General features: G+C 47.6%; 1 protein-coding gene across 5 annotated transcripts in view; it reads left to right on the top strand.

Moving 5' to 3' along the window:
• MYO18B (myosin XVIIIB) overlaps positions 1-12,973 on the top strand; it is a 215,617-nt gene that overhangs the window by 99,755 nt on the left and 102,889 nt on the right. For all 5 annotated transcript variants that reach the window (XM_032472209.1, XM_032472207.1, XM_032472208.1 and 2 more), the window contains 3 exons: positions 6,882-7,001; positions 7,256-7,364; positions 10,646-10,770. In XM_032472209.1, coding sequence (XP_032328100.1) covers positions 6,882-7,001; positions 7,256-7,364; positions 10,646-10,770 — 354 coding nt within the window. The remainder of the gene's footprint in view (positions 1-6,881; positions 7,002-7,255; positions 7,365-10,645; positions 10,771-12,973) is intronic.

The following is a 12,973-nucleotide window of genomic DNA, read 5'->3' as shown; positions in this document are numbered from 1 at the left end:
CGGAGGGGGGTTGAGTAAGGGCTAATGTTCCCTAAGAGGTCAAGGGAGATGTCTGACTTTACAGCTGAGTGATTTGATGTCCCCATCTATGTGCAGTTCCAAAGGAAGAGTAGAAATAGCAGGTGCAAAGGTCCTGGGGGCAACGTGGGAGTGATACCTGTCAGTCCAGAGCAAAACTACAGCTTTCTACACCTGCGAGGCTGTGGGAGTATTTTACGGATGGCATTGCTTGGTTGGGTTGCTGGGTAATGGTGACTAAGTAGATTCACCATCAGGCCAGCAGAGCACGTCCTGCTTCCTACGTTCACAACCTGAACTGAACCTGGCTGGTCACGTGGGGATGTGGAATGAAGTCTGGGTGGGAGGGGCTGTCTCTTTCCCCTCCTCATTCTCTCTGTGATTGTGTCCACCCTCCCCACTGAGGGTCCTCTGTCTGCTCAGTCCATGCCCACTCCCATGGTCAGGAAGGAGGCAGGGCTCCTGGAAGGAGGAGGGTCACATCTGCACATATTGTCAGGGGAAGCTGGGCTGGGATGCTCACCCTGAGCCTGTGCCCTCCTGCGGACAGGACTGTAAGGAGAGGAAATGACACACAAGTGCCTTACTTTCTCAGTGGAGTCTCTGGAGAGCCAGCAGCCTGACCCTTCTTGCTGGAAGTAGCAATGAGTAGAGCAGCAGAAGCAAAAATCGGAGAGCTGTGGGCTGTTGGAAATATCAGTGACTTCCCGATAGAAATTCCTTCCCTCTAAGCTGACGTTTGACAGTGATTCATCACGAGCTGTCAGGTTGGACTTGGGAGTTTGCGATGCATCAGCTGCTGGGGGAACTTGGCGAGAGGGATGAGGTGAACATCTTTGGCATCCAGAGCTACAGCTTGTGGGACACTGGGAGGAGGGGAGCAGGAAGCCAGGCTTCTGAGAGCTGAACCAAGGACACAAGTGTCGGCACCTGCGGAATTCCCACCCAGGCTCTTGTTGTCTTTGTGTCACATGTGGTTGCAAAAAGATGCATGGAGCCTTGGAAAAATAAGATAAAATTTAAAAGCTAAGAAAATCAGAGCAAAGGGAAATAAGAGTTGAAGAGTATACAAAACCAGGGAGAGCGTTAGAATATAGAAATCTACCACTGGCCTCAGACTCACTCTCACTTCACAGGCTTTGCACGTGCTGTTCCCTCTGGGACATTTCCCTCTGCCCTCTTCACCTGGCTCATGTCTCATCATCCCTTTTTTCTTTATTCAGGTGGCACTTCCTCCAAGAAGCCTTCCTTGACCCATCTGAGGGTGGGTTAGGCCCCCACTATAGGCTACAAGCTAGACTGTGAGACCCCAAGGGCAGGGCTATGTCTTACTCATCACATCAGCCCAGCCACCCTGGTGCAGAAGAGACACACAAATGAGTGAGCAGAACCATTAACAGTGGGCTGAAAATTTGACACCAAGCCTTCTAGTGAGGAAAGCAGGATATTCTGTAGACACAGAATATGTCTCGGTTAAACACACACACACACACACACACACACACACTGCTTGAGAAAAGAATAACTTTTCAGGGTACTGAGCTATTAAAGAAGTTTTCTCCCATGAATCCTCATGGAAAGGCCACCAAAGGCACTCAGTGGTACTCACAGCAGATACAAGAGGGCTTCTGTGGGAATGCCTCTGATAGCACCGTCTTGAACTGGAAGAATTCAGCCAGGGTCAGAGCCGGGCTTTATCCAGGAAGCACCTCTAAGGACTGAGTGTTATGGTTTCTGCCTCTTCCTCCCCAGCTCCTCCGCTTTCCCCTCCTCCTCTTTTTCCTCCTGTTCTTCCTTCCCTTCCTTCCTTTTTAAACTTTGTATTAAGGCCCAACATACAAAAAAGTGCACATATCTCAACTGTGCAGCTTAATGAATTTTCACAAAGTGGACACTCCAATGTGACCAGCACCCAGAGTGAGACACAGATCATTCCCCGCTTCCCCCCATTCCGCCCCCATGCCCCCTTTCAGCCACTGCCTTCCACCAGTAACCACCAAACTCATGTATAATGTCATTAGTTTTTCCCCCTGTTTTTGAACTTAATCTGAATTCATCAGATATGTGTACTCATTTGTCTGGTTTCCTTCATTTGCCGTTGTCTGTGACATTTCATTCACATTGTGGTGGGTGATTGTGGGCCGTTCACTCTGTTGTACAGTGTTCCATTTGATACAGAGACCACTGTTTTCCCTTCTACTCTAAGTGACTATTGGGTTTTTTTTTTTGAACTGTTATGAATAAACTTGCTGTCAACGTTCTGATACGTGTGTTTCAGTGCACAGATCATGCTTTTCTGTTCAGAGTACACCTAGGAATGGAATTGCTGGGTTTTAAGTTGTTTCTGTGTCTAGTTTTCATAGATAGTACTTAACAATTTACTACAGTGTTTATCAGTTTGTGCTCCCGTGGGCGGGTGAGGTTCTGCCTGCTCCGTGTCTTTACCGGCGCCAGGTATTCTCTGTCTTTCTCATTTAGCGATTTTGGTGGCTGTGCGGTTTTATGACGTTGTGATTTTAATTTGCACCTCTTCACATGTTTTTGGCTTTTGGTCATCCATGTTAGCAAGGTGGTCTTTTAAGCCTTTTCTACTGCTTTTCTTGTTGATTTGTAGCAATTCTTTATATGCTGTGGGTGTAAGGTCAGTTTAATACAAGTAGTACAGATATCTTCCATTCTGTGGCTTGCCTTCTCTGGTGCGGTGATTTGAAGTGTTTTCTGAAGTCCAGCGTCTCTTCAGACTGGCCGAAGGGCGAGGAAGAGGTCAAAGGTTTCCACAACTCCCAAACCTGCATCATTTACGGTAATGCACTCTTTTGGTTTCGTTCTGTGTTTTTATCGATTCTCGGATGCGCATTATTTTCCACCCTTGTGCATCTCTGGGATCGGGCTGCACCCTAACAGTCAGTGACCTCTCACACTAAAAACTGGCCACACTTTCTTTCAAATGTTCTGTAACGTGCCTCTTGCAATCAGTGGCAACTCAGATGGAGTGAAGGGTAGCATGTTGGGGCCCAAGTAAGATCTTACTTGAAGAAAGGGCTGTAAGTCCTTCTCTGCCCAGCTGCCTCCCCCCTCCCCCCAAAGCTACTGTTGATTTGTGTTGGTTGCTTTTGCACTTCAAAGAGCATCCGAATCACCCAGAGGAGCTGTTAACCCTGTAGCCTCCTTGGTCCCATCTCTCAAGGGTTTGACTCCAGTGGGAATCTTGGAGGTGGGGGTCCTTCAGTGCTTCTTCAACAAGCCTCGTGATGACCCTGATGGAGGGGTTGTGCTGTGGTAGAGCTGTGGTTCTCGTCCAGGAAAGTGTGTCTGAACTGTGCTTTTACTCATCGTGGGAAAGGTTATTGGGGATCTGAGCGTCCTTGAATGTATGAGCCAAGGGCCGAGTAGGGCCAGGATTTGTGGGTGCCCCATCCTTGGTTTTCTTATCTCCCCATCTTGATGGTGGGGTTTTTGAGGGCAGGGCCGGCAGGCCATAGGTACTCCCATCATGAATGGCAAGTGACAGTGACAAGGGACCCCGTGTGTGCTCAGCATTTAACGTTCATCAGACTGTCGCCCACTGTTCTCCCAAACCGCACGTGGTGCCTGCACACAGGATATGTTATTTTCCTTTGACTTTATGCAAAATGTACAGAACATTTATTCATTTCTATCCCTTTCTCTCTGGCAGACCCTTAGGGTCATTGTCCCTAAGTAGAAAGAGGGTTTCTGAATATTTGGCCAAGTGGCGGATCCAGGGAGGTTTTCAGAATTAGTTCTGGTTAACTGATCCTAGAGTAATCTGCGAAGGACCTTTCTGGGTTTGCTGACTGGGCTCTGCCCCTCGTTAAATTGGCTTTCATTTTGCATTCACCTAATCACTCTGGGCGTTGTGCCCAACCCTTACCTCAGGGACAAAACCCCTGGACCCCAAAAGGTAGGAAGGGAGAGGGCTTTGTGGAGACAGGGGAGGGTCAGGGGCTTCTATCTCTGAGAAAAGCATTTGTCATTTCCCCAGTATGGAAGGACTGATCATCCTTTGGGCTTCAGACTTGGGTTCTGTGGAACTCAAAATTAATGTATTAAATCAATTTTGTGCTCCCTCTTCTCAGGCCAATTAGCACAAATTAATTTCACACTAATTGGCCAAGGCAGCGAGAACACAGTCCCGGTGTTTGGAATCAATGCTGATCTCAGAGATGGGGAGTGGGGTGGGGCATGATCAGGGGGTGTGGCTGGGGGTGTGTGTGTGTGATCAGGGGTCTGGCTGGGGGTCACTCCTGGACGGCACTGGCCTGTATTCCATGGCCTTTGCAAGTGATCACTTTTCCAGCTTGAATATTTTTGCATGCCTATAGGCAAGTCTAACCCACCTAAAGCCAAGCAAGGCCAAAATTAGGAGACAATCCTGTCTCTGTGGTCGTAGTTCTTAAACTCTGTCGTGCAGACAAATCGCCTTGGAGTGTGTTGAAATTCAGATTCCTGCATCCCACCTCAGAGATTATGGTTTGGGGGATGTGAGGATCCTGGAATTTTATAATAACCATCCAAGGTCATTGCAGTGAATACTCTAAAGACAACAGTGCAAGGAATAGCAAGAAAGCCGCCCCGCAAAGGCAGCCAGGAGTACGTGGGGAGGGCCTCTCCTTCTTTAACTGGCTTCAGTACTTGTATCTGACAGATCTGGGGTCCCATCCACGCTCTGCCCGTTTACCTGCTGTGTGACTTCCCAACACTCCCCTTGAGCCTCGGTTTTTCTGTTTCTGTTGAAATCTCTGTTCGGCCTGGGCAGTCACTGCTATGGTCAGCTAGATGGGAGGGAAGCAGATGGGCTGCAGGAGGGGAAAAGGTGAGGAGCGGGGACTGGATGAAGCAGCCCCAGCTCAGTTTATTTTTTGGACTATTTTTAAAAAATGTTTATTTTGTTTTATGTCTTTTTCTGATGGCAAAAGCGGTTAAGGAAGTCAACAGGACAGAAATGGCATTACAGGGAAATTGGAGTCCTTTGTGAGTCCACCCTTCTAGGTGGAAAAAAAAGAAATCCCTATGAACACTTTGGGAGTGCCTTTTTCTGTGCAAGTACAAACAAAAATGGGAACATGCCAAATGTTCTGTTCTGCAACTTTGCTTTTTCCCCTTGGCAATACGCCTTGGGGATTTTTTATGTCAGAATATGTAGATCTGCATCCTCCTTCTTTGTGGGGCAGCTGAGTGGTTTCTGAGACAGCCTGTGAGCATAGTACTGATGGAGATGAGCTCGGAGGGGCAGCTGCATCCATGCTTAAAGGGCCACCCAGTGTCCGTGTGAGAGCAGCCCGCAGTCCCCACCCCTCAGTGCCACACAGATGGTCGATGGGAGGGTGTGGCATTTGGACATCTTTATGTGCAAGATTCGTGGCCTAGTATGGGAACACCAGGGGAACAGTAGACATTGGCCAATTCAATGCATTTTACAGCTTGGGTGACCACAGCCCCAGAGAGGAGGAGCCTCGTCCAAGGTCACACCCCATGTTAATTATCACATCTGAACTTGAACCCTGTACCTTGCCTCTATTTTTTTCCCCTTTTTCTTCCCTCTGGACTTTAGCCACTGCCTCGCATAAGGGGTAGCCTCAGTTTCATGAGGACTCTTCTGTGCAAGGTCATTTCTGAGCCTCTTGGTCATAAACAGTCCACTCATACGTTTCTCTCCTCACTTTCTTTGGCATATCCTTAAACCTGGAAGGCTGTATTCTGCAGCAGCCAGACCACAGAAGTGCTGACCTATCTAATGCTTGAGGTTGGTCAGTTGTTTTGAAGAAAAAAAAAGTCAGGCAAGTGGAAATTCGTTTAAAAATAAACATTTTTATTTTTAATTTTAAACACGTTTACTGTAACTCCCTGAGATAGGACCACAGCCTTTTGAGGATGAGTTTCTGACTCAAGATCTACTTCCTTTTTTAAACCACACCCCTAACACACAACTGTATGATTTCCAGTCTTGATTTCTTTAAAGTGGAGCAAATGGCAAAGCAATTTGAATGCAGAGGCCTTAATTTTTACTTCTAGTTTTTTCTTTATAGTTTTTGCACCTACACCTATTTGACAGAATTAAGAAGAGACTTACCTGTATTCATTCCTTCCAAAGCATTCAGCCTAGTTTTCATGAGAACTCTGTCCAGTCATGTTTTACACGTTTATAGAACAGCTAATGGAATAGGTAATTGTGGCACAAACTGGTTGAGAACACACACAGTCGATGCTGGGTGTGCACGGCCATCAACTGGTAGAGGCAGATGGACCCAGGGGAACCACAGAGTGGTTTCCTGGCTGAGAGCATCCCTGGGTGGTGGTCCGTCTGTGAGTGTGTCTTACTGAGGGGGCCTATGGGCTGGTCCAGTGAGATGGCTCACTGAAGGATGGCTAAGCAGAGTTTCTACTAGAATGACTATTTTTTTTTAAATGGAGGTACTGGGGATTGAACCCAGGACCTCATGCATGCTAAGCATGGGCTCTACCACTGAACTACACCCACCCCCTAGAATAACTATTTTTAAATTGAGTGCTTACTACTTGCTAAGCACCGTGCTAAGTGGGTTATCTCACTTCAGTCTTAAAGCAGTTCTATCAGTTATCCCCCACCCATGTAAGCTTCAGAGCATCACAGAGGCATCCTATGTGGTTCAGAGTCACACAGCTAGCGAGTGTTGGACCCAGAATTCTAACACAGCGAGACCAGTAAAATTCTGATGTCCATGCTCTGAACCCCTTCCTTACACGGAAGGGTTGCCTTGTTGTGAGAACCAGTGATTGGTCCCAGGGTGGTCCTGTGGAGCATGTGAGGGGAGAAGGGGTGGCAGCCCCAACGAGTAACCCTGCTTGAACCTTCCTCATCCCAGATTGCTGAGTTAACCACAGAGCTGGCCGATGAGCGCTTCAAAGGGGACATGGCCTGCCAGGTGCTGGAAAGTGAGCGGGCAGAGTGGCTGCGGGCCTCCCGGGAGGTCCAGGAGCTAAAGGTACGTGGTTGGTGGTGGTGGGGTGGGGGTGTTGGGCCTGCTCCACTCTGCTCACACCTGGAATGCACAGGCTGACTCCCATGCTCAGTCCTGGAGGACATTTGGGTCTTCCTAAGTCTTGACCTTGAAGGTGTCCTGAGTGAAGACTGTGCAGGGGGTAGGTGGATGGCCCTGGTTTGGAGGCAGCCTGGGTGATATGGCCAGCCCAGGCCTCTGTCTTGCTCTGGTTTGAAACTTTGAAGCCTCTCTTCCAGAGCAAGCATGAGCAAGTCCAGAAGAGCTTGAGAGAAGTGGAGAAGCGTTTGGAAGAAGCCCAGCAGAAAATTCAGTTGAATGATTTGAAAAGGAGTCGCACTGGAGGAGGTGAGCTGAGGGGACCTGTGGGATTAGACACTGGTGGAAAAAGCCATCCTTTTCTCCCGTCCTTCCTTCCTTTCATTCATTCATTCATTCATTCATTCTTATACATGGAGTGCTTATCATCATCAGCACGCAGCACTGCATGAGGGACTGAGATGTTGGCAGAGAACAGGATCAGTCCTTGCCTTCTTGGAACTGACAGTCTAGTGGGACAAGCAGACAATGAAAGGATAATCCAGCAGTGTCCCAAATAAATTATCAGTGTGACAGGTGCTATTTATTAATAATGCCAAAAAAGATTTTAAAAAATATTGGTGCTATGAGTGGGCAAGGCACCCTTCATTTATATTTTTAGTATAAATTTTGAGGAAGGCAGTTCAGTGGTTAACAAGTGAAATCTACAAAATCCCATTTCCAGATTTGAGTCTAGACTCCATCGCTTGTTAGATGGGTGGCTTTGGGCAAAGACATGATTTTACCTTAGTTTTCTCATCTTTTTAATGGCTATAGCCATAGGTGATTAGTGGGAAGAGTTCAGCCTCGTGCGTGGTACAGAATGCTGACTGTTAGGTACTTTTTCATTATTTCTAACATTACTAATAGTGGGATCATTATTCCTGCTCATCACCTGTGGAGCAGGACTACTCCTGTCCCCATTTCACAATGATGCCAGGCACTTAGCAGTTTTTGAATGGATGGAGAGAAGGGGAGAGGACCCCTGAACTGCCCAATGAGAGATGTACTCAGAGGAGCCAGGAATTCCTGGTGGTGCCCGCCTTAGACACTGCCTAGAGACTCCTGTCTCATGGCTGGATGGGCAGGATGACATCTCTGTCAACTCCGCTCCCCAATCCAAATAAGTCAGCCGAGGAGGGTTCCCAGTGTGTCTGTCAGCTTTTATAAAACGCTGACATCAGCCCGTCAGCGCCCCCAGAGAACTCATGTCCTAGAAACGTCAGGTTCACTGAGAGGAACGGAGGTCAGGAGGGGACGGGAAAGAGGCGGGGCACGTTTGCTGTCTCCTCCACTCTTGTTACCCTCTCACCCTGGCTGCCCCCAGGGTAGGCATCTACCAGGGACGTTAACCCAGAGGAGTCCGAGATTCTCAGATGTAGGAGACCCAACAGGGTGGGGTCCCTGCAAGGAGCGGAGAATGTGTGTGCGCAAAACCAGCGCAGTTTCCCCTGGAGAACCTCAGCCCGGCTCCGTCCTGACTGTGATTCATGTCTGAATGGCACTCCCTGTCCAGTTTTCTCCCGAGGAAGGATCCGGGAGTCGAATGAGGGGGAGATGTGCTTAGTAGCTCATGAGCACATTAGTCATGATGTTCTCCAGCCTTCCAGCTCGGGGTGCCTATTCCAGGAAGCCAGTCCACAAATACTTTGTTTTTCATTATGAAAGGAATACGTACTCATTATAGAGAATTTCTAAAATACAGGAAAGTTGAAAGAAGCAATAAAACACTGTAATCATACCACTGCAGTGCCATCACAGCCTCCTCTGATAATCAAGCTGGAGGATAAATCATGAAAAATGTCTATGTTTTTTCCACTCAGCATGATTAAGTATGTAAAGAGCCTTTTACGGTCTGCATCCAGCAGTGAGCTGGACTCTGGGGATGGGAGGTCACAGGAGAATTTTAGTTGGGCCCTGCTCTCAAGAAGCTTGCAGTACAAATGCGGAAGTCAGACAAACCCAGGAGAGATGCGAGTGTGTAATGAAGGGCTCCTTATACGGACTGATTAGGGATGGTGCCCACGGAGAGGGAGGTTGGAGGCGGGAGTCAACCTCGAAGAATGGAGGACAGCGTCCTCATGTGTTCGAGTGGCCCACTCATACCCCTCGCTCTGTAGCCTAGTACAGCATGAGGTACATGGGAAGCCACAGAAATACTTTCTGCTGCTTCTTGCTTTTGAGGCTACGCTCTTTGCTACTTGAGATTTTTTTCCCAGAGGGGAGAGAGAATTCTTTTCCTACCATAATATTATTCACCTTGATGGAAACTTGAACAAGCTCTGAGTTCTTACAGTTAAATCATCCTTCTGTTTGGGTTCGTTATGTGAGCATCCGTATTGGGGTGACCTCCTACAAGACCTCAGTCCTACCATCCATCCATTTATCCATCCATCCATGTACCCACCTATCTGTGCACCCTCACATCCATCCATCCGTCTGTCCAGTGAAAGTTATGGGGCATTTATGACTCGCTAGGCATTGTAGTAAGTCCTGCAGACACAGTCATGAACAAAACAAGAGTTTGCTGCTTTTCAGAGTTCGAGTCCTCTTCTGGGTTACATTAAGCTTCCTTTATGAGAGTCCTGATCGTGCTAGGTTGCAGCTGTCTTTTACATGTTTGTCTCCACCACTAGGTACTTCTGGAAGACGGAATCGTTTCTTACTCATTTTCCTTTGTGCCTGGTATAGAGCAGTATACTCAGTGAGTGAGTGGATGGAAGGCAGATGAAACAAGGGATGGTGGATGGATGGTCGGACAGGTGGATGGAGAGATGGATGGTCTGTGCCTTAAACTGTCCATTTGTGCAGTGTTTTCCACAGCTCCAGTACCTTAAAGGACATTATTCTGATATTCAAATAGTCAAAAACTATCAAAGCCTAGTCTGTCCTATTCTGTTTTCAGCCAGTTTTTTAATCACATCAGCAAATTTTTTTTTAGATTTTTACCAAATCAAGGGATTGTTCCATTATCACATAGAGATATCTTGTGACCAACATCTCTATTGCTCTGCACTTAATAGACACTTTAATTATTGCTCATTGATTTATTTGTTCATCAGTTCAGCCAACAGTCACTGATCACATACTCTGTCACCCAGTGTGGTTGGCCACTAGGGTGACTCTAATTGGAGAACTTGTATTACCACGTATGGAGAAACTTATGCAGGTTGGGAACCCTTCTAGAGGGTGTTGAGGATCCACAAATGACTAAAACAGCTCCCCTGCCCTCAAAAATAGTGGAATTTCCTTGGAGGGGGAGGGAGAAAGGTATGTGCACACCTGTAGAGAAATTGAACAAAGCAAAACAGCCAAGCTTAAAAAGTGAGCAGTCAGTACCTTTAGACAGCTGGAGGTGGTCGGGCAGCTGCCTGAAGGAAGTGGTGTTTGTAAATTGGGTTTAAGGTGGGATATCCTAATCTAAAGTCCAAGGTTGAGCCTTAAGAATTCAAATTAACATGGTGAAATTGTGCACTAAGAGCTGAGAGTGCATTGGGGAGCACCCTCACTCACCGAGCCTCCATCCTGGCCTCTCTGACTCTGTTGAGCAGCAGACGAGTGGCAGATGCGCTTCGACTGTGCTCAGATGGAGAACGAGTTCCTCAGAAAGCGTCTCCAGCAGTCGGAGGAGAGGCTGGACTCAGAGCTGGCGTCTCGGAAGGAGCTGGAGCAGAAGGTGAGAGACGGGATAGCCTGGGTCACAAAAGCACTCCACCGTTCAGGGTGTTGGCCCAGCCAGGGAAGGGAGAGAGGGCATCCCCCACTTGACATGTCCCCACCTCCACTGATGCTGCAGACGCAGGTCGCTGCTGCACAGGGGGAGTGGTTTTTCAGCATGCGTGTGTTCTCCACTGCAGTCCAGAGGACATGAATGTGAGTGCAGGATAGCTGAGTTCCAGTTCCCTTTCCACTTTGACCTTGGGGAAATCACTTTTACCTTTGGGGCCTCAGATGTCTCATCTATAAAGTGATTATAATATCTCTTAAAATTGTCAAATGGTGTCCATTCCCACAGCCTCTCTTCTAACTTGCCACCTCCATCTCTCATCTAGACCCCAGCAGCAGCCTCCTAACTGGTCTCCTTGCCTCCAGCCTCTCCTCTCACCCACCTGCCACGCTGCAGCCAAAGGCTCTTTCAGAGTCTCTCTCAGGTGGTTCTGTTACCACAGGTTATGCTCTCACTGGGGATCGTTCCCCTGTGTGTTCTCTCGGTTTTGATTGTGAGCTCATCTTTAACAGGTCCCTCTACTCCCGCACACTAGCCCCAAGTCGTCTGCACTGTGGGTGTTCCTTTTTTTCCCTTGTGACTCTCATGGTGAGATTTTTTGTGTATTTAGCTATTTTTTTTTATTGTGAGTTAATCATCTTTTAAAAATTTAAAAAACTTTTTTATTGATTGTGAAGGGAGTCCTGTGTCTAAAGGGTTGCAGATGTGTTCCTTGAGAAGAAACACTTCCGTGCTTTTTTTTCCTGCAGCAGCCCCCAAGGTTATGCTAAATTCTGCCTTTCAGACTTCTGCCACGTGTGCGAAGTGTCAGTTTGAGCTCTAAACCCACCTGAGGCACAGACCTAGGGTTTTGATTTCTTATGGGAATCCTTTCCCCCCTCCCAGAGCCATGATGGCAACAAGCATCCTGACCACTTTCTGGGCCATGAGTGGAGCTTTTCCTGCCTCCTCTCACTGAGGGGCAGCTCCTGGCTTAGTGCAAGGGTCTTCATTCCAGGCTCCCACCTTCCATGGGCCCAAGGCCTTGTCTCCTGTCTCTCTTGGGCATTTGAACACAGCCTGTATCCTTAGGGGTATTTCTGCATCTTTCTGCTGTTCCTATCCTCTTGTCATAGTGTCAGCATCTACATTCTTGTTCCTGTTTTGTGTCCTCTGCGTTTATGGCATCTCCCAGTTTCCCTTTCTTTCTTGAGAGTGCAGCTGGACATTAAAAATATATTATAACTTTGTCTAGCATTTCTAGATGAATGTAGTGATAGCTTGACCTCTTTGACTATTTTGCTTTGCCTCCAGCTACCCCTAGTCTACGATCTAACCAGTCTGCAGTGTAACCCGTGGTGTGCTGGTAAACTGGCACTCTGAAAACAGACAGACAAACACCCTGAAGTGTAGTGTTTTCCAGTTTCCAGTTTCTGGGGTGTAAATGTTCCCACCATGGCCAGTTTCCAGCTGCGTTGGATGTGACTGAATGTGGAACTGGGAAGAGATGTGCAGCGTCAGCTCTCATAAGCCAGTCTGCCACAGCTCCAGCACGCCGCAGCGTCCACCCAGCTCGGTTGTTTAGGCTCACAGCAAAATTGAGAGAAAGGTGCAGAGATTTCCCATCTGCCCCCAACCCCCACACATGCATAGTCTCCCCCATGATCAGAGTCCCAGAGTGGGACATTTGGTTACAATTGATGAACCCTCATTGACACATCATTGGAGACCATAGTTTACATTAGGGTTTACTCTTGATGTTATATATTTTATGGGTTTGGGCAAATGTGTAATGAGATATACCCATCATTATAGTTTCCTTCATAACAGATTCACTGCCCTGGAAAATCCTCTGTGCTCCAGTAGTTCATCCCACCTCCCCCAGCCCCTGGCAACCACCGATGTTTTTACTGTCTCCATAGTTTTGCCTTTTCCAGAAGTATATGGTTGGAATCAGACCATATGCAGTCTTTTCAGATTGGCTTCTTTCGCTTAGTGATATGCATTTAAGGTTTCTCCATGTCTTTTCATGGCTTGATAACCCGTTTCTTTTTAGTGCTGAATAATAGTCCACTGTCTGGAGCTATCACATGTGTCATTTATCCATTCACCCATCGAAGGACCTCTTTGTTGCTTCCATGTTTTGGCAGTTGTGAATAAAGTCACAGGAACA

The sequence above is a fragment of the Camelus ferus genome, chromosome 32 (assembly GCF_009834535.1).
Source record: "Camelus ferus isolate YT-003-E chromosome 32, BCGSAC_Cfer_1.0, whole genome shotgun sequence".
Classification (NCBI taxonomy): domain Eukaryota; kingdom Metazoa; phylum Chordata; class Mammalia; order Artiodactyla; family Camelidae; genus Camelus; species Camelus ferus.
This window is presented reverse-complemented; position numbering and strand designations above follow the sequence as displayed.